The sequence below is a fragment of the Cebidichthys violaceus genome, unplaced genomic scaffold (genome assembly GCF_023349555.1).
Source record: "Cebidichthys violaceus isolate CVI_PGR_0920_01 unplaced genomic scaffold, fCebVio1.0.p SCAF_12, whole genome shotgun sequence".
Classification (NCBI taxonomy): Eukaryota; Metazoa; Chordata; class Actinopteri; order Perciformes; family Stichaeidae; genus Cebidichthys; species Cebidichthys violaceus.
In genome coordinates, this window is record NW_027176285.1 from 14006329 (window position 1) to 14032770 (window position 26442).

Consider the following 26442-nt stretch of genomic DNA (forward strand, 5'->3'; position numbering starts at 1 on the left):
CTTTTGATTTAAATCCTCACACAGGGAATAACAATAATATATATATTTTTTTAAAACACTGTTACAATGTGGTACTATCGTACAAAAAAAAAAAAAAAAAAAAAAATAGATGTTTGCCATCTTATGCTGGTTCTGCTGCTTCTTTGGATATTTCATTCACAGATCCGTTTCGGAGCCTTTCCTCCAGAAGAAAGCGTTTTCTTCAGAGTCCCTGCCTATTCGAATCTGAGGCGAACCTTTCGCGTATGAACCTCTTTCAAGGCTGGAAGAGGAAGACATAGAGAGTAATATAATAGTGTGCGCTGTATGAGAACAGAATTAATTACGTCAGCACTTTGCCTTCACAGAAAGTATGGGAAGCGAAACGCCAGCCTGTACTCACTCACTCGGCCACAGTGGGAGACTCAAAGTAGTGCTCAGCACGACGAATGCGGGTTAAGGAGAGTCTGGGATGGATCTCCTGGGGGGGGAAAAGAAAACAACTTAAAATATATACTTCTCAAACACTGAAATGTCAAATGGATCATCAGAAAACATGAGAAAAGGAAAAGGAGGCAATTGCTGCAAAGCTGCATTTAGTGATAGAATTCTTTTTTTAAAACTGTTCAAATTGTCAGGTTAGAGCGGCGTTACAGCATAGTCATAAAAAGCATATTGATCTATTAAGGCATTACATTTGTCAGCGCATACAAGAAGGCTGTAGTTTGACAGGGCAAAATCTGCACAAGAAGCCTTTAGAAGCAAAGCGGTCCCTGGCTTGTACTCACTATCCATAGATTTATCACCCAACATGGGCTCCTTCTCCATCATATCCATAGAGATTTTTATACTGGGTACATTTTCACTGTAGGGGTAGTCAGACTGTGGGAGGACGGAGGGAGAACATTAACACTTCTGGACTTTGAAAAAGGTGAGGAACTACAGGAGACTTTAGACGACCACATGACAACAACGGATTTTGGTATCTACATTTAAATATAATATAAAAAGGACTTACAAATTCGATTTCGCTGTCTATGCTTCCCTTCTTCTTGGGTTTCTTTTTCTTCTCGTCCTCTTTCTTCTTCTTGTCTTTCTCCGGGATGACGTCGTCCAGGTAGCTGAGGTCGTGCTGGGAGAACACGTAGTCCATCGCCTTACGGACGGCAACCAACGCCAGGATCTGCGGACAGAGGAAAAAGCGCGATTGGCTCTCGCTCCCGGGTCGAACTCTGTGTAATCGCGTTCGGCTACGCGTCGCCGATTGCAGCCGTTCCTCACCATGACGGGGAAGACGATGGCCGCCACGGTAGACTTGAGCACCCAGAGGAGGGCCAAGCACAGGCCCTGGATGAAGGTGAAGAGGTGGATGCGTCTCTGGGGGACGTGCCGCAGGTAGATCAGGTCCGGCTGGTGCTTGGCGGGCATCAGGAGCAGCTGCAGCCGGTCCATGAACTGACGCAAAGCAAAAAACGCACAAGCAGGTCGGTCAGGTCACGAGAATGGACAAGCTGCAGTCAGACGTTTTTTAATATTTGCGAAGTATATGCAAGATGCATCTTCTGTCTCACGTGAGCTCATTAACCTCTTTCATCGGAGTGAGTGAAACGCTTCGACAGACTTTAATGGGTATCGTCTCATTTGTTAAGTTACAAGTTAGTAATGCTTTTCAATGTAGTTACTTTTTCCCGAAAAAAAGCATTGCAATTTTAAATTCAGTAATTACAGCGCAATACAAACAGAGGACAAACACGCTAGCTAAAGCATATTTACATGTTGTGCCTCAGCTGCTAGCTAGCCACCGTTAGCTTTGCTTGCATTTGATTGGTTAGCCTACATTCAGGTAGGTTTGGTTCAGAAATGGAGGCGTGCTTGCTGTCCCTGGAGCTGAACGCTGACTGAGTAAATACTTCCCAGCCGGCTGCTTGTTGAGCCTGTTCTTGCAGTTTGTTAAGAAATGCAAATCACCCATTCAACCAGTGAAACGTAATGGGTAGCGGCTAACACTGGTTGGCGGCTAGCACTGGTTAGCAGGTCAGACTCACTCACCTGGACACCGTTGAGTGACGCCACGCCCATGTAGAGGAACACGCCGTAGAGCACCGGCATGGGAATGAACTGAAGAACACGGAGCACAGAGAAACACGTTATTAATATGGAATATGTGACTGTATTTCACCTAACTAGAGCCATTCTAAAAAGACATGAAAAGTTTAAAAGAGATGCTAAAGATGTGACAGGTCATGAGTGTTTATTGTTAGCATCCTTGCTTGGTTTGAAAACAGCCCTCAAGCAGCTTTTCTTAGGCTATTTTTAGTAGTGTGACAAGGCACTTAGCTGCCCATTAGTGCAGGTTTGGCAACTAGTTGCACGGTATTACCCATAGAGCTTTAAAGCAGTAAGCTAATGCAGAAATGTGCCAAGCAAACCAGAAGTAGATTCAGCAAGACGGATGAAAAGACATTAGAAACGGCACATGTCTCAATTTATACTAAAACGTCTTGCATCTTTCCCAAATTCACTTTAGTACAATAGATGACTAGAAAAAGGAAAAATGTATTCACAGGATCATAAGTACAATATCCGCAATGTCCACAAGAGGGAGCACCAGCCCCAACAATCAGGAACGTCACTCTTTGGTTTTTTTGTTTTGTTCGGCAGTTTCATGTGGGAATGGAAACTTGAGAAGGCATTCAGCTGCAAACTGAGCTTAAGCCGGGATGAGCATGCTTATTTCACATCAAATTACTTCAACAAAGGGAGTCCCTAATGAGAGGAATAAAAGACTTGAAATTATTATTAAGCTGAGAGTGACTTTGTCCTGAAAGAGGCGGACAGTAATCCTTGTTTTCATGGAAGAATTAAGAAGTTGGAGCACTACCTTGAGGATAGGGGCCATAAAGACAGAGAGTCCCGTCAGGAGGAACACAAAGATACCGGTGACTCTTTGCTCTCTGGACCAAAAGAAAAAGAAAGGGAAAAACAAATCAATTAAAATCAGTAAACCTTGCAAGCACGAAAGCATAAAAAGGCAGTAGATCTGAACACAGTAGAGCAGATCACACCGTGTTTCTATAATGACAGTTAATCCATAGATCCAAAGTCACTACTGCATCTATATTCACATACACACTGTAAACTTTGTCTTTGTGCAAGGAACGTCTCAAACTATGAATACATAAATATGCTAATATGCATTTTCACTTGGGAATCCAAAGTAAATTAAATTAAGTACCCGTCACCGTCGAAAGCCGACAATACAATAGAGTTATTCAACGGCGCTCGACACCGTCTCCAGCAGCTGCGTTTACTCACCTGACACCCAGGAATTTGGGCATCTCCCCGGGGGCTGACGTCTGGGTCTCCATTTTCAGAGAGTCGATGTGGGCGATGGAGATGACGGTGGCGGCCACGTACCACGGCAGGCCCATGAAAGAGCAGATGATCATCAGGACGGCCACCCAGAACAAATCCAAGTGATACCCCGCACCTTTCTGAGAGGGTGAACCCAAGTACACAGATGAAGAACATGCAACAAGTCTCCAGACATCGACATAATCTTTGCACAGCAGAGGTCCTCACAAGTCACTTTTTGCAAGTCAAATCTCAAGTCTCTTATGGTCTTAATGAGCGTTCATCATCGGCCGCATGCCATACAGTCTGCTTAGAACTCTGATATTAAAGGAATCACTCCGTTATCTATCAGCATACATATTAGCATTTATTAGTTCGGTATATGATCACTTTAAAAACAGGCTGCTGCAGTGCAATAAACAATGAAAGCACATTACTGTATGTTACTCCAAAAAAAACAGATGGAGACACGTTAACAGGGAAATCATGTTATTATGAGGCATGCAATAGTTACTGTAACCTAATTTCCAGTAACAATTAAGGGCACTAATCTCGCCAATTTATAATCTACACCAATTTAACACGTCTTTCTAGCCTCTGCACCACCCCTAAGGACACTGAGGTCATGTCCTCATGTGTTCGTTTGGACTCTTAATGAGCTTAATAGGAAGGCGTTTACATTCTACACTATGGCGTTAGTGAGGTGTGCTTCGGGCTCAGCTGCAGGGGAGAGATGGGTGGGAGTGGCTCGTGGTAGTAGTAGTGTCAGGGGTCTAAAATCAGCACAGGTGTTACCTGTGTTACCTCATTACACCCTTCTCATCCTGGCTACAACCCTTTATTTTCAAGAGTGTTCTGTACAGTTTTACCCTTGATCAATTTGTGCATTTTTATCCCAGAATTTTTCAAAACTGAACAAAACTTTGAGGTGGCGCACCAACCTTGAGTTTGTGCTCCTTCCTGTTGACAATCACGGCAGTGATCTGCTGGTCCATAAATATCAGAATGGTGACCAGCAGAGCGGGGAGGGTGGCTGCCAGGTACACCCACCAAGGGTTCCCTCCAAACGGAGGAATGAACCAGCCTCTCTTTGGACTCGTGGGCTGGACGGAAAAAAAAAAAAAAGGAAGAACGGGATTGTTAAAAGTGACAGAGACACCCGACTAGTGTATCATCATAGTCAACACGGGCCTAAACATGAGTATCATCTTCAATAGAACAGAAGACAAAAAACCTAATTCCTGGTGATTACTCCATTACACTTTCAGAGAGTCTTATCCCTGAAGTGAGTGAAGAGATGACTGGTGCATTGTTGCGTGACAGAAAACCGTGAATCAAGACTCTGTGGTTAAACAAAGCTGGCTTTGTACTTGCAACCAATACGATCGTCTGTGTTCTCACATCACCTATAATCATGTTGTTACTTGACTCAGTTGCCCGCCCGTCTACCCCATCATTCCCTTCCTCCGTGTCAAGGCGGGGTGGTCTTAACACCAGCTGAGGAACATCTGAGCTCTGCAATATCCGAGACTGAATGTGCCTTATAGTTTCATGTATCGCTTACTGGGCCAAACTACAAAGACAGCACTATGCTGGGACTTTACAGGCTTTCAGAGGCTCTCGAGCAGAAACGTGGCTCATCATCTGTGTTATTAGAGGAAACTGCACATGGCTGAAAATAATTCAGTTATTATTCCAAACACAAAAGGATATGATGGCTATTTTGTTTTTATGTGAATGTACGTTGCTTTTCTATTACTAAGTACTTCCTCCATGTGTAGCATGTACCTTGAATTCACTTGGCACAATGAGCTTCGGAGTGTTCACTCCGACAAAGGCGTCCACGCCGCAGAAGAGCAAGATGGTCAGGATGATCGCAAAGTCACTGATGAGCTTCCTCACCTAGAAAGAGGAAACATTTACAGCAAGTGTGACTTTTTTTTTCCCCCCCCTTTCTTTCTTGTAGCATATGAACTAGCGCCTCAAGTGATGGTTTTTGTCTGACTAAGACCTACATCCTGTTAAACTACAGTGTTAGATGTTTAAAGATAAACATCTAACACTGTATGTTAAAGATAAACATTAACTTGCTGAGTGTGTGCTTTTGTGTCCAATCCTTTTGAAACCAATCTAACCTGAGCCGAAAAAAAATGGAAATGGATAATTATGCAAATTAACATGCATGTTAAGTCAATATGTTTTCTCGCATGCCTCGTGTTTTAAATAATACTTTTCTCAGTTTTTTTTTTATTCTTCGTTCACCTTGGAGGCATGCAAGAAAAACTAAGTCTTCTCAAAGAATCCAAGGTGGGCAACGCAGACAGAAATGGTCATTTTGTGGGTGAAGTCTTCATTTAAGTACAGCTTCACACCACTAACATGGCACCTTGACTCTTGGTCTAGTTGATCGTCATATAGTTTGGTTATTTACCAGACAGGCGCTATTAAACTGGAATAAAATCTGAATTAAGTAGCAATAATTTTCGGATCTGAGCTGGAGCTTTCATGCCTTCCTTGCCTCAAACTCTATAAATAGTGTGAAATCTGACCTTCCCACATTGACTCGCGCCGACACTCGAGTTCCTTCGACGAAACTGAGATTTAGGCACAGGGCCCGAAACTAAAAGGAAAAAGAAGCTGCTACACATCCACTGACGGGTGCCGTCACTCACCGTGGTGGGGAAGAAGCGGCTCGTCTTGAACTTCTTCAGAGCCATGGAGCAGGTGTAGGTCCCAAAGAACAAGATGAGGGACATCAGGGTGATGTCAGGCACGTAGCCACAGGCCTCTCCGTCCAGCTGCCCTTCGAACTCCAGACACTGCTGCTTCGTCAGGGTCGCCCAGGTGGCATTCACTGACTGGAGAGACGAGGACAAAGAGGTTCCTTTAGGCAACGGTTCGCGGAGAGAAACGGCAAAACATTTTTTAATTCTCGAGGCATGCTGCTAAATGTCACAATTTCAAGGAAAACAACATACCAGATCAGTGCGGTTTGACAGCATGGCGACATCAAAAAGTTCAGACGAGTTGCCTAGCAAAGAGAAACAATAATCACCAACGTGAGAATACTTCCATCACATACGATATCACACTTAGTATCAACATCTTTCTCCCAAACAATCCCGTCAGATAGGGCTGTTGAGAAAGTCAACAGCGGTATCTGGAGGCCGACTCGCACGAGGATCATGCGTTATCTCCACTGTAAACACGGCGGAATGAGCTGCAAACTTTGTTTAACACACGAGAGGAACGTCACCGCCAAATGGGACCAAATACGACTCTTCAGCTTTCACCCTCTGGTATCACTGGTGATACCGAGATTCTGACGGCGGCAAACAGTGAGGAGTTTCTAGGCGGCTGGAGTGGCGGCATCAGATACAGCCTATGTTACTGGATCCAGTGAAACCCATCTTTAAAAAACGCTGCCATTCCAGCAACTTCTCTTAATTTGTTGCGGCAAATTAAGAGACGTACCGGGCGTGCAGCTGCAGTCGTAGCGGGTGACGAGGTTGGGATCGTAATACGAGTGAATCAGGTTGTGGTGGGACAGCTTTATCATCTTCTTGAACGCGTCGTAGATGAAGATGAAGCTGATGAGCGCGGAGAAGCCTTCCTCGGTGAATCGCGTGAAGTACTGCACCAGGAAGCTGGCGTCTGTGGCGACCAGCACCAGGCAGAATATAGCCGACCACAGGCCGATCCACAGCCGGAACTCAAGGTAGTCCAGCTCGTTGTCTCTGAGGAGGACAGATTTGGTGGAGTGGTTAATTGTGTACAAGTGTATCCCTACACCTTCACATTTTAATTCCAAGCAGTTGTAATCCCTCCGAGATTTCACCGTACTTTCAAGTCCTTTTAAGTGTTTTTTAAAAAAAAAAAAAGGTTTGTGAATATTAGTTTTGCTCTAGAGCCCTTCAAAATAAAACAACGTTGACACTTGCGACCACAGTTGTCAGGCTTCTCTCTATATGGAAACGATGCGCCTGTGCTCTACGTATCCAACAGCTGTACACAGGCCAACAGCTGCCACTGACTCACCAACCGTTGACTTGAGACATGGAAACATTTGGGGGGGGACACAGAGGCCGCAACATTCTTCACACACAGTGTAAAATGAAATGAGAGTGAATTATTAATAATGGAACAGAATCAGGGTGGAGTTTGGTAATGCTAGAAGACTCTCTCTGTCGGGGGGGGGGGGGGGGGGGGGGGGGGAACCACCTTTATTAATACCCATCAGGTATTGTGAAAATACTTAATTTCAGAATGTCACAGAATACAATTTCTGTTTTCCCACCCTAAAAACTGCCATTCCAGGAGGCAATGCCTTTTGTCGAATGCACTTTATTACACTTTCTCCTACATCTGTTTTTACAGAAGGGCGTGTTATTCAGGACAGGAAGTAGAAGGCAAAAACACTTCACAATCAGCTGGCAACAGATTTACAGTAAGCTCAGAAATGTTCCAGTCAGTCAGAACAATTAAGCAAAGTTGCCATCCTACTGTAAATGCGAATATTCTATTTGCATTTATTTTTTCATATTAAAAAAAAGGGGAACATGGATAACGTCTCTGTCAACACAGCATCCGTCCTTTGGGGATCGACGACAAACTATAAATATCTGCCAGAACACTGCAGCTGTTTCTCCAACTCTATTTCACCCAACTCTATTTCACCCTTCGCTGATATTCTTTCATTTCAATGATCGCCAGCTACTCACTTGCTGAAGCTGAAAAGGAGTCTTTCAAACACGAGCACCGGGCCTGTGCTGCTGAGAATCGTCAGGGGCTGACCGGCCAGCAGACAGAACACTGTTCCCGTCAGCGCCGTCCCCAGGAAACTTTCCAACACTCCCTGCACACATGGAAAAAAAAAAAGCACATACCGACTTCAAACACACACACTCACACACACACACACACACTCACACACACAGCTAATGCAGCAGGTTTGGCCAAGCAAATATACAGTAGAGATGAGCCAGGGCGCTGAGCATTGCTCCGCATTAACAAATCGTGGAAAAATACATTGCTCAACAGACACATTCTTTTACATTTAGCATATTTTTTTATGCAAAACATCAATACCATAATTCTGCTTACACAGCTGGAAGCTTTGTTTTCCCTGTACACACACACACACACACACGCCACGCATCTGTAAGGCTGGCCCATCAGGACGGGCCTGTTTAATTCCAGTCGAGTCAGCTGCTTGGCCTCATGCTACGTCGACGCGGTAGATTGATGAGTAATCGACAAATTGGCCGCATTTCTGAGGACCTGCGCTGAGAGGGGTCACGTTAGGGCAGGGATTCCCTCTGCTGTGCTCGGAGTGGAGAAGTGGGAGTGACACGGGATTGAGGACATGGTGGTGGTGGTGGTTGAGAGGGGGGGGGGGGGGGGCATGACAAGGCTACAGCGGCTGAGTAATCTGGATCTGTGGATATTTACAGCCCGGGTAAATCCGTGAGGCCGGTGCAATGCAGCTCCTTGCCACGAGCGCGGGCAGAGCCAGGGACAAACCCGATGTGCGCTCAGCCATCAGGGGCGCCGCGATGGATGCAGCAGTTCATGCCTATTATCCAACTCTCCCACACGCAGGCCTGCCAACAGCAGGTACAACAGATGGATGCAGTATGAGCCCTTGAGCTCCAAATTAGCATGGCTTACCAACTGAAGTTTTTTTTTTTTGTTGTTCATCAGTGTGTGTGTGTGTGTGTGTGTGTGTGTGTGTGTGTGTGTGTGTGTGAGACTTAACACAGAACAGCTCTGTCATCCCAAAACAGATTCAATCACATACCTTTAAGCGTACATAGGAAACTTTTGAGCCATTTTCTACTACTGAGGCTTCACCTCAGAATGTGAAATGATGAAATGACACGCTTCAATTTAACTCGGTACCTTGTGTTAATATTTACACATGAACAGTTACATAATGTCTTCTGTGGCTCGGGGGGGCGTTTCAATTTGAGTTTTGAGTCACCGGGTTCATCCTGACTTGTGCTTAACGCAGAAAACTTTAAAAAAGGAAGCTTGTGTAACAACCTGAGGGTGTGGGCTTTGAAAGAAATCCAACATTTAGACGTCAGGGAAGGTCTAACGACAGACACTACCCAGCTGCATTATGGGAAATGTAGGCTTGAGCTTGACCTGTACTAGGGACAAAAGGTCAGGATATAAAAGCCGGGCAATATTACTTTATATACAATATAATGTGCAATATTTGTTTACTTATTTTGCTAAATGTATCTTCCTTTTTTGTTAAGAGTATTTCTTCTTATTCAATTTATAAGTATTACTCCATTGTGTTTTATTCTGATGTTGTTGTAATTTTTTGACAGAAGCATTAATAAAGTTCCATCTTATATCTCAGCCCCTGCTGCTTTGATTTTTATCATTTCTTTTTAAACCCCGTCTTTTGCGAGTGCCCCAACTTTATAAAAAGGGGAATACTAATTGCTGGAGTACACCCCTTAATTCATTTTTTATAGGTTATGCCCCATGTGACATTTATATAGAACCATATCGCCTGCATTTGTCGACAACTGTAAAGTAAAATTTAAAGATAAAAAAGGTGTCACCTAGACATATCCAGTCAACTACTGTGGTAAGAGTCAGTCCAAAGTGGAGTGGTTCTATCTAGGTCAGAGTTCATCTTTTAGGCACCAAGTTAAACGTGTTCAAGGAGAACAGGAGACTTGTTTTGTCTGCAGTGAGGAGCTTCCCTCTGCATGCGCACCACCACATCTCTGCAGACACAAACCTCACCCGTACGGACAAAAACAACCAACAACCTTACCTGCATGTTTTCCGTAGCGTCACCAAGTAGGCCTCCGAATGTGATCGCATTGGTGACTGTGCCCAGGTAGATGAACAAGATCGCAGACAGAGACTGGATATGCAGTGCGTCACAGAAGTCGCTGGCAAAAAATGGCAGCTTCCTCTTGATATCCAGGACAAGACCTCCACAAAACCTTAAAGAAGAGGGAGAGCCACTCGAGTCAGTAGGTGCAACACCGTTTCATAGCATAACTTGGTTTATAGGCAGTAAATTACACATCATGTGCATGAAATATCTTAGTCATAGTTTACAAAGAAAGGGAAACCTGTTCCAAATGAAGGAAAAACAACAAATGTTATGCAATAGTGAAACACTAGAACTGTTGTTTAGTCATGTGTGGGATATTTCCTCATGGGCAAATTATTTCCAAGTTATGACTTTTACTTAACGATGCATATCCTCGCTGTCAACATGTCATCGAGATTATAATCAGGGCATTGCCCTCATATACAGGGATCACGCAGCGACCTGGTGGCATGAAAATCGTGGCAACGTTCCACTGCGATTAAGATCTCGTCTTTACTCAACGATCCACATTGATTTCATTTTGACAGAGTGGAATCCTAATTACTTTCTAGTGCGCTGAAGCTCCTCTCCGACCTCGTGTCCCCCTCCTCCTCCTCCTCCGTGTCCCTCATCGTGGGGAGTGTCGCCGTTCATCTGAGGCGCCTCCAATCCGACATACATGTTCTTCCTTTACAAAAGAAAACAGAAAAACGGTCACATTCTGCAAACCTTCAATACACTCAAAAGCATTCTGTCTTTCTGTTCACACAAACAAAAAAATACTGTGTAACACCAGTGTTTAGAGTATTACGTTAATATGTAAATCATCAATTACCCGATATGAGATTATGTAACTTTTGGAGAGTAGAATGTCATTCTCATGAATAAAAAGCTTGCTACACTCCGGGGTTTTGCTGCTACAGCTGTACTTGGTCTGGTAGGACAAGTAGCTTATGGTGGCTAATGTTAGCTTAGGTTATGTTTGCAAACATTAGGGAAATATTGCTGAAAACAAACAACTCCATTCTCTGACTTTCAGACTCTTCTACACTTGCATTCCACATCTTCCAGCAATTATTTTTCATATAACCTTGGTAACCAAAGTAAAAGTTTTGTCATATCACGCATGAGATGGATTTGTAATAGATTCATGTGCAGGGGGGCTTCATTCATTCAGGATTAGGTCTTGGGGATTAGAGCGGACCTCTTGTCTGAGGAGGGCAGAGACTTGGGTGGCTCGATCCTGATGTTCGGGTCCCACTCCCCGGGGGGCAGGACGATGACCTCGTCCAGGAACTCCTCGATGCCGGCCAGCAGGTCCTGCCTGTCCTTCGCTTTATAGGCAATATCATGGAACACCTGTCGGCGACCAAACACAACCAACCTGTCAGCGATCAGCCGATCCAATGAACATAAAATGTCATTAAATTATTTACACAAACAAATAATACAAAATGTGCGACTACGAGGGCTCACTGAAGAACACTGCCTACTCGCTTATGATTACTGGGACAGAGTGCAGCATGTCATTGGAATGCAAATATAACATTGACAACCACTACGAACTCTTTCACAGTAGAAAGAATGAGTCATAGTCCGTGTGCACCCCGGGGGTCACATTGGACAAGGAGGTAGAGGGTACCACAGGGCCGACGACTCCAAAACACAAACCTCTGATAAGCTTGTGACACCGCCGCCACGGGGGAGAGAGGGTAAAGTTTAACCTGAGGAAATCCTGGAAAAAACACTTCCTATCCCGCCGCGTCGACATGCGAGATATGCCGGGGAAGAGAGGAGGCCTGTGGGAATTGGCGGACAAGGTGCTCTCAGGGTTCAGAACGTCACGAGTCGTCTGCTGACATTCCTGACAACGCGGAGGGGTTAAGTCGGGGGAGATACGAAGCAGACAGAGCTCAGCGAATTTTGGAAAACGCCTGTGTTCTACGTGTTGCATTGCGCTTATTCTGCAGACAACCAAAACAAATTGGCCTGCCACAACGTCAACGCACTGCTTAACAATGAAGGTAGAGGTAGTTCACTGCCAACAGGGGTGGCCTGTGATGATTAACACGGCAAAACCCAGAGAGCGGAGAGATTTGGCAAGTGCTGTAGGAGGAGTAATCCTACTTTTCCTCTAATTACTTATTGGTTTATTTGGTAGGGACAGCGCACATTTGGGGTTTTGAGTCGAAAACTATTGGATGGATTGTCATGACATTTGGTGGAGACGTTCCCCACAGGTTCTGATCTAACCAAATTTTTTTAATTTGTATAAGAGAGTGAATGTTAACAGTACAAGTACAGAAATATCAAAATTTGCATCGTAGTAAATTACCTCATCTGACATCAGGGTGGCAATGGCTCTTCCAATTTCATGGTAGGACTTGGCTTTACCTTTGGGGCCCAGCAGGACAAAGAGAAACCTAAGCAACAAGACAATGGGGCGTTAGGGCACATTTGACAAAAAGTCAAGATTATTCGCTCATGGCGGCGATAAAATGTGCGCCTGACGCGGCTGCCGGGTGCTCTACCTTGTGGGCACGGGGACCTCGGTCAGAGACCCCAGCATGACGGCCTGCTGCAGACGAACAAACGCCACGAAGGGAGTCTCCAGGAAGTCTACCTCTCCAATCAGGACGTTCGACGCCTCTGCGTCGCGGGGCAGTTTTTTCATGAACTTGTTCTTCAGCTGGACAACAGGGAGAGCAGGAAGAAGAAAAAAAAAAAGTCAGCGAACAAGAGGGTATCGTGACAAGGTAGGGACACACGCACACTCCCTCCATCTGTCACACGCAGTACAATCAAAGACGGACGTGGCGCTTTAAGTAATTGTGGTGATTAAAAAGCGATTGCAACAAGACAGGCGTTGTGATTTCACTGGGACAGGTGGTGCCCGCCCTTTCCTAGAATTATGTGCCGAGCGGCAGCTTGACTTTATGCCACCCGGTGAACAGTGTAGGAAACTGTACACACAGTGTTGCACAAAACTGACTTGCAAAGTACACAAAGAACATACACACGCAAGTTGTGGATGAAAGAAAAAAAAAAACTCTGTGTTGCAGGGAAATGATTAACTGCAGCTTTGGTGTTGCGGCAAATGCGGACATGCTGCGTAAATCCAGCCGTTACAGTTCAACTGGGCCTTTTGTCCATGTGCGGTACATCTACAGACCACACAGCCAAAAGTCATTACTCCATCATGAGTCACGGCAGTGAGAGAAACTGCATGCGTGGACGACAGAAACTCACAGGACACAAAGAGGGGAGACAGTGGGCTGTTGTTGTTGCACAGAGCGGTCTTATCTATCAGAATGTGAGGCTCACAAGCTCTCTCACACACACACACACACACACACACACACACACACACACACACACACACACACACAGTGCTGTGCTTTGTGAATGGAGACCTTAAGTATCATCTATTATTGTTGCATAATAGTTGCACATGTCTGCGCAACAATACAAAAAAAAAAAAAAAAAGGAGACACAAACGGATTACCTGATCCTTCTCCGGTTTGTCAGAGAAGTCACTCAGGCTGTTGGAGGTGAGGTTTCTGTGGGCAGTAGTGGGACTACCTGCAGAGAGGTGAGATCATTTGGGATCAATTTAAAAAAAAAAAAAAAAAAAAAGAGGCCGGGTGAGGCTGCACAGCTTTTCACGGGAGACATTTTTGGCAGAGGAGGAAGACGAGTCCCAGAAAAGAAAAAAAAGAAAAAAAAAGGCACAGGGAAAGTACATGAAGAGAGCCAGAAAAGTCAGGACCTAGCTAAATGCGGCGAAGCTTAAGCTTTAGGACTAATGCCAGATGGTCAATCATTCAGGCGCTCCAGGGAGAGCAGAGCCGCCTGCTTCTGCGCATCGGCGGCAAACGAGCTTAGGCAACTATTGGCAAAACAGCGAGAATGTAAACTTTGGAACTCCGTGTGATACGGTCCACTTACTGGCGACGTCAGAGAACAGAGTCGGCAGGCATTTTAGCTTTTTCCTTGCCAAATAAATATTTAGTTAAGTGGATTGTGAGTTAATGAGTGGAGCTATTCTATCTCCGTGTGTCTCTGCGCCGATTTGCTGAATACACACACATCCGGCTTCATGCACTGAAGGAGAGCTCAGCTGGGAATCTCTAGTTCTACGTGTTGCTTTCAGCGCGAGCGCCGTGACCTCACTTACAGAGGTATCCCATGCTGGAGCTCCTCGTGACCTCACATGGGTCCTCTGGGCGTTGGGGGTTTAAACAAGGCACAGGGTGCTCAACGGAGTTGCGTGCTACATTACCCCAGAAGCAGGAAGTCGGAGACAGCACAGTCCCAAAGAGGGGGGAAAAAAAAGACAAGGAAAACAAGGTTGGGAAGGAAAGGCAGAGAAAAGACAAGAAGGAAAAGATTAGGAAAAGAAATATCTGCAACAGCAGTTAGTGTAGGATGTCACATCAGAAAGAGAATAAAAGTGGAATTGATTGGGTTAAGAGGGATAAGACAACAGGGCAGCGGGTGCATTACCATTCTCCTGGTGGTTAAACAGCCTACTTGCACTGGAAACACTCTTGCCGATGTCAGCAAGGGAGCGCAGGTTGGACTTCTTGGTCTGGTGGCGATGCTTGCGCAGCAGCGTGTACGTGACCTTCTCCTTCAGATCCGCCTTCAACTGACCCGCCTCGGTGATCAGCTCTGTGGGAGTGGACATGTTGAGGAACAACATTAGGACACACGCACACACACACACACACACACACACACACACACACACACACACACACACACACACACACACACACACCCCTCACTTACCGACAACCTGCGGCAGCGTGGAGGCCTCCAGGTCCAGCATGATGGTGCCCTTCTCGATGCACGTTTTGAGCTCCATCAAGCTGTGCAAGGACAGCGTGGCCACATGGGGCTTACTCCAGCGCTCTCCGCCCTTCTCCACCTTCTCCTCAAACTTGATCCATCTGAAGAGTGGGGGACGGGGGACGGGAGAGAGACACAGACATGTTGAGGTGTATTCACAGTAGTGGACTTGCACTGCACTGTGTTCGACCTCGCCAGCTGTTCCTTTTAGCACAACCAATACAAGCCATAATACACAAACTGAAAGTAAAGGTCACTGCACATCATAAATAAATAAAAAAAGTGCGACTTTATAAGTTTATGAAGTAGTACGGGTGACAAACGAATACGAGACAAGAAGGGCTCTCTTTTCTTTACTAAACAACCCCACGGTGTTTTGAATTGGTCACACAAGAATAGGAGACGCAGCACGGCGTAGGAAGACAAAATAAATCACTAGACTTGAGGAAATACATGGCAAGCTGGGACGGCGACAGACGTTTTTAAATGAGCTTAGCCTCGAAGGTAGGACTAAGGATAAGGATTCTTTTTAATAATGACGCCTCACATGTCAGCGCTACAAAAGAGCCATTCTCCTGAGGCCTGAGGATGGGGTTTCCTCTGGGGATAGAGTGTCCCCTCTGGCTTTGGTCCACACGCTTTAAACCAGCCGTCTTACTGGGAGAGGAGCCGTCGAGCCCAAGGACTTCATTTATCTTCCCCTTCGTGCAACCCCTGCTTTCCCTTCCCAGAAATATGGCAAGATTGGGGCTTTTGCCCTTCTTGTGAGCCTTTCTGCAGCATTACTGGGTAAAAAGAGAACACCTGCGACTTCACAGGACTATGTTAAAGCATTAGAATAGGGAACAAATTAACAGTATCCACTTTTCGATGCCAAAATGTCACGAGCTCCAGAGCCAACTGAAACATTACGCCTTGTTCTGGCCATGTGGGAGTTTCTGCCTTTTCCTGGTCTCATAGGGGCAGGTACTACAGATCTCATTCAGATAACAGCAGACTGGAAGTTCACCGGAGTTCGGCCTACTTCCCTACACGCACAAAAACACGATTATTCATAAGCGATTGTGAAGCAGGACATTTGTGACTACGCTGCCCATGGCTGTGAATGTTGGGGGTTGAAGACATTTCGGCTCACCTGGCCGTCTCCTTCCACTCCATCTCCTGCCCGTCCACGGACAGTAGTTCGTCCAGCTCGGTGAAGAGCTGAGGCGGCGGGGGACCATCGTCCTCCTCTCCCAGGATGAACCTGATCCTCTCGGCTGGAGAAACTGCGGGAAGGAAGGAGGCAGGTTAGGAACCAACAAACGGGTCTGTTCTGACTTTTTTTTTTGATGTCCAAGAAACCCAAACTATCGCCACAGATTCTAGCCCCTCTAAAAATGTGTTTGCTAGAGCCAAGGCTTGATTCAAAATGATGTAGCAAGTATTAAGCACCTTCAAAGCGGCTGTGCCATGCAGTCAGATACAAATATGGATAACATCTTGAAACAGTTGCTCATGAAGTCACTCCCTGATGATCCATTTGCTCAGAAACATATTTGTCGGAATCAAACAAAAGACAAACACATGCAAAAATGTAGCAGATAAGATTTATTCTGGCATCACGCTGCTACAGTTCACTTTAGTTTAATGGCCTCTGAAAAGAAGTCAAATACTCGCACAGCGCAGGCAGACTAACAGCAATGAACTGTACAGTCTCAAGGAATTATATCTTCAACAATGATCAACCGAGGTCCATGGAAACCATGTCATGCTGAAATATAAATAAATAGATCATTTAATCAAATAGTGAATATGAGTCATTAGTCTGTAAATAAAAAAGGAGAAGGCGTGTTTTGAGCAAACAGGGATGTAAAGTTTTAAAAAAGGAAGTGCATGAATCTGGTCATGCATGTCTGTTTCTGGCCACATTATTCTAAGTTAAGAAAGAAATATTTAAAAAACTGCCTCTATAGAGCATGACAAATAAAAAAGCACAGATATTTAAGCAGAGAGGAAATGCTTGACAACACGCCCACATTACGAAGAACTTTCCCTTTTACTTCCTTCTGAGAAGGCGCGCTAAGATATGTGTCAAAACAAAACCTGACTTGATGGATTTGTCATTTGCAGTAAATGCCTATCCTCCCCGTCAGACGTTCTCGACACAAAGCGATAGCTGTAAAGTCTCAATTATGCAACAATGAGGAGATCCCTGATGTTGTGTATCCTGTATATAAAAGGCTTGTGTATTTTCAGAAGAACTGTGTCTTGTTCTTCTTGAAAGTTGTGTAAAGTGATGAAACAAAAAGTAGAAGTGGTAAAATCACAAGAGGCTATTTCATGCAGCTTTCTCTCCAGCTACTGGTCGGACCACAGGCGGATACCTCGACAACGTAACAGCGCCTGTAACCTTTTAATCCTCGCACAGCCTCACCAAGCTTAACTTAGGATGGTTGTTTTTAAAAATAGTACAGTTGGAAACTCCTGCACTGTAGCGAGGAAGTCCAACGTTAAGCTACACGAAGGTCAAGATCAAGGTCTTTGGAAACGGCGTCTCCTCATCTTGAACATCGGCATTATTGTGTGAAGCACACCGACGTCATGCACCGACAGACCAACGCATCTTTCAGTCGTCCACATGGCCTTTTTCTGCCACCTGGCCGACTTACAGCGGCGGACCTTTGACGCGACACTTAGCGACGCCACACGGTGTACACAACACCGCTCACCTCTTAAGTCTCGCAACCGGTGTTATCAATGAAAACCAAGCCTTTGTTGCGGTTACACACAACTTTTAAAGTGGACAGCTCCACGGGCTTTTGCCAGAGTCAACAGGATTATGGGGATTTAGATGGAGGGCAAAACAAAAAAAAAAAAAAAAAAATCCAACAAGCGGAGGGCTCCGTATGCACTGTCTAGCAGTGTGTACGTGTTGAACGCCATCATCTCTGAGACGCCCTCACCGCTACGCCTGTAGCTACGTGCTCCAGTGTGTGCTGGAAGCAGAAGAGTTCACAGGGACAGTGGAAGGATGAAGGCAAGTTAGCAATAAATGGCAAACATCTAATATGTAAATTTTTGTCACTGGAGTGGATTTCTGCTCTACAGGAGAAACAATATTTATCGCAAACGGTGGCTCTAGCCTCATCATGCAGCAGAGTCTGTCCTCTCACTCAACCATACAAGACTGTTTACACTTCAGATCTTCTGCAGAGATACAGTTGGATGAGAAAGAAGCCAGAGTCTGTCTGTCTGTCTGTCTGTCTGTCTGTCTGTCTGTCTGTCTGTCTGTCTGTGTGTGTGAAGGGGGGGGGGGGCACTTATAGTGAATCTCGGCTCAGTTCAAAAACCCGCGCCTGCCAGTCTGATTCTATGGATGAACCATCAACACCTGTCGCATTTATAATGAAAGCTGCCATGTTTCAACCAAACACAAATAAAAAAAATAAAAAAAATGCTACAGGGTAAATTGCGGCCATTCATTTAAGACCACATAGATTTTGGAAATGGTCTTCAAGGAACAAACCAGATCTGTGACGTTGACTGCTGCCGACATTCACGTCAGCACAAGATTCTTACCACTGGTCTGAGTTTTAAAGACACTCGTAACACTTAAGCTGTGAAGTGGTTATCCAAAAAAAACACTAATTGCCTACTGGTCTGTAATAATTGAAAAAAGGCTGTAATTGGTGAAAAAGCACCATTCAGACTCCCTGTCTGAGTAATCAGACAGGGCTACGACATGTAGGCTGAGATTAATGTGAGCAACACTCTTGTCGTATCACGGCTCCTCCGGGTGACTAAGCACACAGGCCGGTTTGCACCTGAGCACGAGGTGCAACGACGGAGGATTACAGCGTCAGAGCTGCTGGCGCCGTGAGAGGATTACTCAAGCGCTCGCCTGCTGTGCGAAGTGAGCCTGTGAACGGGCGTGATCGAGAGCGCATTCAAAAGGGTGCTGAGGATGAAATGAGAAGGGGGGGGGGGGGGGGGGGGGGGGGGGGTGTTCTTCTTGTGTGGCTGATGCTAATCTGTTCCATGCTGAGGCCTCAGCATCCTGTTTGTGAGAAGAAGAAGAAGAAGAAGAAAAACAACAGACCTACGTGCAACTGAATAAATGCTGAGTGAACAATCACCAGACAGTAACAGCTGCTGTGTAGAAAAGAAACAACAACAGGTGTAGATTCCTCATGAAAGCCCTGATGACGAATGAACAGTCTCATCACTCAAATACATTGAGAAGCAACCAGTTCTCCTCAAAGGTTGTTTTCCCTCACACAACTGCTGCAGCCAAGAGATTCTTTCTCTGCGTCTCTTCCGCTCCACCACTGTCCTCGGTTCGCCCCAAAAACTATATTTTTTATATGCTTTTCTGTGTACTTGTGTACACTTGTGCTGAAAAGGGTGTTGCTGCTGCTGCTGCAAAAAAAAAAAAAAAAAAACCCCACCGTAGGGATTCTCTTGAGTGCTTCCACAGAGAGAGCCTGTTGCATAACCGCAGCTTGTCTGCACAAGTTGCTAGAAAAGCTAAAGCTTCTTTATGGTGTCTTTGAACGCCACGTGTGAAGCAGCTGCTGTGGTTGTGTTGCCACTTTACCAGATTTAACTTGATCAAGCTTTATCCATTTCAGATGAGGTCTGTCACAATATTATATATATATATATATATATATATATATATATATATATATATATATATATATATATATATATATATATATATATATATGGATTTATCATACAATATATGGACATGATCTCAATCATGTTTGTACAAGCCAGAGAGTCCATTTTATTTACGTATGTTTTATTTATTTAAGATATTTAAAGCTTCTTTTTTTTTTTTTTTTTAACATTCAAAATCCAATGTTTGAACTCACTTAAGAATTAAAAGTTGATTTCTCATTTATTTATTTTTTTTTAAAAAGGGTGTACTTACATGTTAAGTCCAACAAAGTGAGTTCTCATGACAGGCCTTTATCGTTGTAATTACCAGCTCAAACTCGCATTTGTATACCTTCGTTCAGGTATGTGGTCGTTGTCCGCACATGCCCCGAAGAGTTGGGAGGCAAATCCCTGCCTTTTTCCCCCCCCTCCATCTCAAAAACACATCTAGAGACCTTAATGGTTACCTCCACCAGCAGTAAAGCAGAGAGCAAACACTCTCCCACAATGCCAGTTTCCAGGCTGGGCCATTTGCAGGCAAATTCCAGCATTGTGATAATTGTACGTCTTGCAAAAGGCTTTTAACCTGATTGTAATGTTGCCGACTTATTTAATTACCCACCCATAAGGTTTGTGTGGCGGCACAGAGATCCCCGTACAATTAAATGGCTCATTTACTGCTTTCCCACCTCTGAAACAAAAAGTCTCCTTCTTCCGGAGACATACGGGTTAAAACTGACCTGTATCTAAAAGACCCTTTCGATATTATAACTCCTCCTGTTCTAGAAAGCGATCTCGGGATTAATGGACGCATCCTAAGCTTCTATACAAGGAGAGACATCTGGTGTGTTTTCCTACAGCAGGAGGAAGACTCCTGAGACTGACAACAAAAATAAATGTCCATTTTGCATTCATTTAATGCCTTTGGGAGATCCCGCTTCACCACTTCAGTTCACCGCTATTTGACAATGCGATCCTTACTTGTTCCACCTATTCCTGTGGTTGTATCAGGATCACTTGTTGTTGAAATCAAGCTTGTGCAACATTGGAATTTCTTTTTTCTTCCTTCTACTTCTTTGTTCCTCATCGAGCTGATTTGTTATCTTCCGAGTATCCCTGCTTGCAAATCCCACAAAGTACAGTGGTAATCATCAAGGTGACGGATAATACCCCTGTTGTATTTACTTTACACACTTTAAGCCAACCCAGTGTCATTTTCAGATTAGCACCCGACGCGTTCCCAGCCCCGCGCTCTACTAATTCTCCTTTAACCTGGCTGCGATCTGCTCCGTTCTGTTCTTTTGTTCCGCTGGACCTCAGCCAACAATCTCAAGAGGGTTGTAACCATGACTAAAATATGCGTCTTACAATCTGCACACTGGGCCGCTTTTGATCACAACTCACTGAGAGGTTTGAGGATGTTTGCGGCCGATTCGTCTGCGTAGTCGCCGTCCGACTTGTATCCCTCCGCGCCGTGCTCGGCTCGTTCCCGCTTCTCCTTGTGGCTGGACTTGCGTCTGTGGCGTCTCCTCCGGTGGTAGCTCTTGGGGACGTGCACGCCAATGTACACAGTGTGGTGACCTGCCGCCAACAACAACACAATAGAGAGGGAACGCAGGTCAGATTACACTCACAATCACAGGGAAATCACAGTGGTGTGAAATGTTGTCTTATCACAAGGCTACTTTGACCCTTTATTTTTTGATTTTTTTTTTTTCAGGGCGCTTGTGCTGAGGGTTGTTGCTCATTTCGCAATCAGGAAGAGATAGTCAAAACTGTGGAACCAAATAAATGCCAACTACTTCCTACACAGCAGCTCATACAGGAAATGATGACTGTAGGCCTCCAGGAAGTAATCAGAGAAACATCCAGAGAGGGAAAGAGACAACTCTCACAGATTAACTGACAGTCAACCATGCATTCCATAAAGACGGGTCTCGCAGCGTTTTGAATGATGTCTTTCCCCCGCCGTCACGTGGTCGCTCTCGCTTCCTCGCAGAAGCCAAAAGACCACCTGAGGTGCACTTCCAAACAACGCACTTCCGCCACATTCCCATGCAGAGGAAGCGACAGGATCTTGCAACTACACCCACACAAAAACAGCTTGACATAATGCCAAAAAAAAAAAAAAAAAAAACTATGACGATGTTCTCTTTGTGTGCACCCTTAAGTGAACGTCTCAGTAAAAGCCCGTGGGCGTCTCGTAAATTCTCAATGTGGCTTCAGCAGACGGCCAGCACCGGGCGGGATCAGAGCACTTGAAGAAACATCTTCCTGTTCAGGAACATCAAGCTAAAAGTGGAGGTTTTTCTCATCTTAAATGTCATGTTCATGTGCTGGTACAACAGGGACAAGTATGGCTTTCACCTGCACAGTTCTGTATACAGTATGTGTGGAAAGACACGGATGACCTGTCTGACAGCTACAGATATTCATCACTGATCTTACCTTCCACTTCCCCTTCGTCGCAGACGTGTTTGACAAAGGAAGCTCCTCTGTCCAAGACGGCCTCGTCCTCCACTCTACAAAAAGGCAAACAAAAGAAAGGTTATTCAGTATGGATCGCCACACAGGACGGCATGTAGACGCACGCAAAACATCCTGCCTCAATTATAGTCGATCTTCACCATCATTGAAGCACTGAAATGCACTTAAAGACAATGATAACCAGATATTTATATTCATTTTAAGAACCGTTTATGCAGCTTTCGTGATGCTGTTGTAATCACATGTGACCAAAATGTCGCCTTCCCATTCGCCCACAGCGCTGCCCACAACATGAGGATCTGCACATTTTCCCCCTCTTTTATCACAGTAAGACTGTGCCGCATAATGACAGTCACACCGGACCTTACAGCGCACGCGGGACGACGTCATCTTAGGCTACGTGACTTTGAATTTTCTTTGATCATCAAATTGTAAACCTTCCTGGAAGGTTGGAAGGAATGTGGCTCCTCCAGTTGGGCACCGTGTGGACTCTTCAAGGTAACTAAAGGTGGTTTAAGCAAAACCCAAACCTCAGGATACACGACTACAATAAAGTAAAAACAAAAAGGAGGCCATTTATGATTGTGCTAGAAGTCTGCATTGAGGGCTCATCCATTCCTTCAAACCGTTCAGGGACTCCATAAGCGTGTCAGTGGCAAATTAGGAACTCATCCGCTGTGGCTAATCTGACCAACCGCTTTATGAAAACGGTTTTGTTAAACAACAACAAATGTAATTTCAGATGCGCATCAAGCATGTCAATAAACACGTGAACAGCTTCCACTGAGAAGTCCCCATCTGGGATGATATAATTCAACAAAATGGAGAGGATGGGAGCAGTGTACATAAGCCGCTAAATAAACAAAGTCAGGAAGGATGCAACGTGTTCCTCGGAGTGCACCGCGAGCTCTTCTGGATTTCCCCTGGGGATATGGTATCTGTTCAAGAGAGAGATACAAGCGCAACGCTGGTAGCAGACGTAATGTTGAGCCACCGGCTCCCGAGATCAAACGAGTGATGAAGAGGAGGGGCGGCCGGACTCGCCGCCAAGTTTACAAGCTGTGCTAGTAGTGATTGGCCTCTGCAGCCTCCGTTTGTACCCCAAAAAAAGGAAAAGGTCAAGTTGTTTACATGTAGGAGATGTCTGCCTTCTATGTCAGCTTGTGGTGCTCAAAAAGGACAACAAATGAATACAAAATTCATATAAAAACTCAACAGCAATGTCTCTTTCCAGGAATAATGACCTGGTGACTCAAGACAATTCACAGATCTTGTTGTGAGCAGCTTCATGTAGGAACTATTTTCTTTCAACGATTCATAAAAACTGCTCACAACATGGTCTCTACAATAAATCTCCAAAACAATCTGGGTTGGAATAAACGGCGCTATGGGTAGGAGGAACAATATGCAACACCAGTTATGTTAATACAGCCTTATATTTAAGAATGTGATCAGTAAACGGAGATGAGACACATTCATAAGTATAAAAACAAACGGCTGGAGCTAAACACTTTACATACACGGGATCTTTCCAGGAACACAGCTCGGCCCTGCAGCATTTGCAACAGGTAGTCGGCGGCTGCGGTGTGCGTGTGTGTGCATGTGTGTGTGCATGTGTGTGTGTGCACGGAGGAGGGGTCATGTAACACAGTGAAAACCGTTGGCCACACAGGAGAGCAACAAAGGAAGCTCATGTTGCAGGTTTACTGCGAGCTTTAGCCCACGGAGCCACGTTAATCACTCCTCCACGCCGAGGCCTCAGACAGGGAGACCCTGATGATGAGAAACATGCCACAGGCGGCGCGCAGACACACAGGATGCAGGAGAAGATTACTGTTTTCAAATTGAGAGCGGAAGCCAACACACCGGGTGTGTTAAGTGGAACGAAATGGAGGAGAAAGAAGGAGGTGATGGTCGGGAACTTAAGTCTAAATGACTTAATATCAAAACTTTGTGTGTTTGTGTATGAAATAACACAACGCAGATAAAAGAGCCCGAGTCACCTCATTCACGTCGTAAACAGGAAATCTTCTTTTTCATTTCCTGCCGTGACTTCCTCTGCCTGCTTAACAAATAAATAAATTATCAAAAGCTGAGGGTCGGGGCAACCGGCTGCACTGATCTCGCGACTTCTCACTTCGCTCCCGTTCTCTGTGACCTCATGCGGGCTGGATAAACCCGTCGGTGCGTGAGGAGCCGGGGGATCAGCTGCTCGGGATCAGGGATCATCCCCCATCTCTTTACAGAGTGACGCACCCAATCCCACCGTGGCCAGGTTCACCTGCAGGGTGGGTGGCCCCAGCGCAAGCCAGCGCACTTGAGGAAAGCGCTCACTGTTGTCATGGCGAATAAGTGAGCGATCACTGACTGATTTCTTATTTCAGGGCTGCAACTAATAACAATTTTCCTGAGCATCTATGTCTAGCTTCCCAAGAGTCCAAAGTGATTCCTTGAGGTCTTTAGTCTTGTTCTGTCCGGCCAACGAACCAGAACTGTGCAACATTTATTAAAAGAAATCTCCACATCGGAGAAGCTGCGATGAGTGAACTTTTATGGAATGTCAATAAAGGATGTGGCGGTAGTTTATAGATTCACTAGAAACTAGAGTCACACTTTATAGGACACACCTGTGCTCAGGTGATCGTGGAAGTGTCGTCCACTCCCTGCTGTCTCAGGTCTGTCTGGACTTTTGGAATGTCCTGTGAGCAACACTAGAAGGGACGAGGAAATGGACGTCCCTTCATTTGGACACAGAGCATCACTCAGCGGAGCACAAAAGAGCATTCACTGCTGCGGGAGGAAGAGTCACGAAAACAAACGGACGGAACAAAGTAAAGAGAACATTTCTTCCATTGCAAAAGATTTCACAATCTGACGCAGAACAATGAGGAATCCTCTTGTGATGGCCACAGTGTCTGCGCGCACACACACACACACACACACACACACACACACACACACACACACACACACACACACACACACACACACACACACACACACACGCTGTTTCACTTCGTGCTACTCATTTAGTCTCGCTCACATTGCAGAATCATGTCAGAATATAAAAAGGTTCCTGCAGACAGGTGCGTCTGGCAAATATAACCGTCACGATTTGTTGCGTCATTGCGCAACGTGGACGCACACACGCTGGCCCCGCGCCGAAAGCCGATTTCTGAGGGGTGTCAGCTCATAGACCACATGTTATGAGAGAGGCGCGCGCGCGCGCACACACACACACACACACACACACACACACACACACACACACACACACACACACACACACACACACACACACACACACACACACACACACACACACACAGCTTTAATCACAAAAGTTGCACCGGAGACAACTCTCCGCCACTTGGCCTGCGCTCCCCGCGTCTCTCTAATTGAGAGCGACAAGGTTCTTGGAAGAATAGATTAGGCCAACCGGTTCACAGCCGCAGCGGTGCGGGAACAGTGGCTTATCCAACCAAGGGGTGTAACTAGTCTCATTGAAGAAAAAGAAAAAACTCAAGTTGCACAATCGACAGCATATTGACGTTTTACTAGAGCTAAGGCAGCTGTGGCTAACTCAACCCAGATGAGCCACTGAACGATTTACGCACAGGGTCGCCAAATGACTCTGGGACTTATTAGCTGGTGAATCATACTCACCTGATACCTAAAACTACACTTTCACACCTGGCCAGGAAATGCGCTGAACAACGCCTATGGACTGGAAAAGGTAAACGTTCCCAGCACTGTAACGTAACAAAGAGCAAACACTTACTTCTTGTCGGAACTCATGGTGGCACACTTCGCCTTTTAAAGCTGATCAGCCCGGGCGTTCTTGGAGGCAGCGTTGGAGAATCTTCACCTACTCTAGACGTCGCACTTTTCACGTGGATACAAACCAAAAACAAACAAAAAAAGTAAGAAAGAAGTCGAGGAGCGCGGAGCTATCTCGCTGGAATGATTTCTCCGACTCTACAAATCGAGTTAAACTTGTAACAAACGCTCCTCATGTCGCGCGGGACTTGTTCATGTGTCCAGGTGTCATCTTAAAGAGAGAGAGAGGCTCGTGTTGTTGTCTCGCTGGTTCTGGAAAAGCGTGCGGAGACACTCTGTGAGCGCAGCGTGTCTGTTTCCATATTTAAAGTGGCATCCCTCCTCCTGCCGTGACGCCACCGGGGGAGGGGGGGGGGGGCAGAAAGTTACTCTGCGTCGCGCACCGAACATTCACAATGGCTCTATTATTACTTTATATCTACTGGAGGCGCATT

The 26442-nt window shown here is 45.4% G+C and overlaps 1 protein-coding gene across 3 annotated transcripts; it reads right to left on the reverse strand.

Moving 5' to 3' along the window:
* Positions 1-170: 170 nt before the first annotated feature.
* On the reverse strand, positions 171-26286 carry LOC137869284 (electrogenic sodium bicarbonate cotransporter 1-like). Of its 3 annotated transcripts, none has more exons than XM_068706591.1 (26): positions 25950-26286; positions 22130-22203; positions 21086-21262; positions 16170-16302; positions 14975-15135; positions 14687-14854; positions 13686-13762; positions 12712-12869; positions 12516-12603; positions 11385-11539; positions 10746-10868; positions 10133-10307; positions 8055-8188; positions 6808-7070; positions 6312-6364; positions 6006-6191; positions 5122-5235; positions 4275-4436; positions 3295-3473; positions 2861-2933; positions 2029-2097; positions 1261-1434; positions 998-1162; positions 768-861; positions 383-457; positions 171-262 (listed from the first exon to the last, which is right to left on the reverse strand). In XM_068706591.1, the coding sequence occupies exons 1-25, from the start codon at positions 25964-25966 to the stop codon at positions 417-419; spliced, it is 3213 nt and encodes a 1070-aa protein (XP_068562692.1). In that variant the 5' UTR covers positions 25967-26286; the 3' UTR covers positions 171-262; positions 383-416. The 3 variants fall into 3 exon arrangements, with proteins under 3 accessions (XP_068562692.1, XP_068562690.1, XP_068562691.1); XM_068706589.1 differs by having other exon boundaries at positions 383-460; XM_068706590.1 differs by having other exon boundaries at positions 172-262; positions 387-460.
* Between the last annotated feature and the right edge of the window lie 156 nt (positions 26287-26442).

Excerpts from the sequence above, each read along its gene's own strand:
- LOC137869284 (XM_068706589.1), bottom strand. Across the intron at positions 8,189-10,132 it reads ACGCTACGGAAAACATGCAG|GGAGTGTTGGAAAGTTTCCT; the intron begins GTAAGGTTGTTG and ends CCATGTGTGCAG. Across the intron at positions 6,192-6,311 it reads TGTCAAACCGCACTGATCTG|TCAGTGAATGCCACCTGGGC; the intron begins GTATGTTGTTTT and ends TCGTCTCTCCAG.